This window comes from Lolium rigidum, chromosome 5 (genome assembly GCF_022539505.1).
Source record: "Lolium rigidum isolate FL_2022 chromosome 5, APGP_CSIRO_Lrig_0.1, whole genome shotgun sequence".
NCBI classification, from domain to species: Eukaryota; Viridiplantae; Streptophyta; class Magnoliopsida; order Poales; family Poaceae; genus Lolium; species Lolium rigidum.
Window position 1 is genome coordinate 136,575,203 of NC_061512.1, and position 601 is coordinate 136,575,803.

Here is a 601-nt window from a genome sequence, read left to right on the forward strand (position 1 = left end):
GCTTAGCGGCCACCTATCTATATTGATTTCTTGATTATTCATATACGAGTATGATTCAATTTTACGGATCAAACAACTCACATATGGATATTTTCTAAGGATATCAATTCTCTAAAATTCGTACAAAAACCCATTGCATCAAAGAGGCTCTATGAATGCGACCATCAAAATTTTCTCCACAAAAAAGAAATGTAGAAGAAGGAAAAGGAACAAACAGCCTTCTTACACCAAAAATCAACATACAAATGAAATGTCTATATGAACAACTTGAAACCGAAAGAAGATTTTTTCTAAAAGAATCTGAAACCGATGAAAATACGTCCTTTACACATTGCCCATCATCATGACCATGAACTCATCGAAGGAGAGGACGCCATCGCCATTGAGGTCGAACCTGCAGATCATGGCCCGGCACTCCTCCAACTCCATTTTCTCTGTCGACGACTCCAACAGCTTGTCCAACATCCGCATCAGGCTCGCTGGTGTGATCCTCGCGCCCTCATCACCGCCCTCCGTCGCATACATCGCGAACGCCTCCTTCAGGCACCGGCGCCTCACCTCGTCGTCGTCGGCCTCGTCCCCGGCGACGCCCTCCGCTCCT

The 601-nt window shown here is 45.6% G+C and overlaps 1 protein-coding gene across 1 annotated transcript in view; it reads right to left on the reverse strand.

Moving 5' to 3' along the window:
- Positions 1 to 241: 241 nt before the first annotated feature.
- Positions 242 to 601, reverse strand: part of LOC124652218 (probable calcium-binding protein CML25/26) — a 707-nt gene continuing 347 nt past the window's right edge. The window contains exon 2 of the mRNA XM_047191238.1: positions 242 to 596. Coding sequence (XP_047047194.1) covers positions 325 to 596 — 272 coding nt within the window. The 3' untranslated portion in view covers positions 242 to 324. The remainder of the gene's footprint in view (positions 597 to 601) is intronic.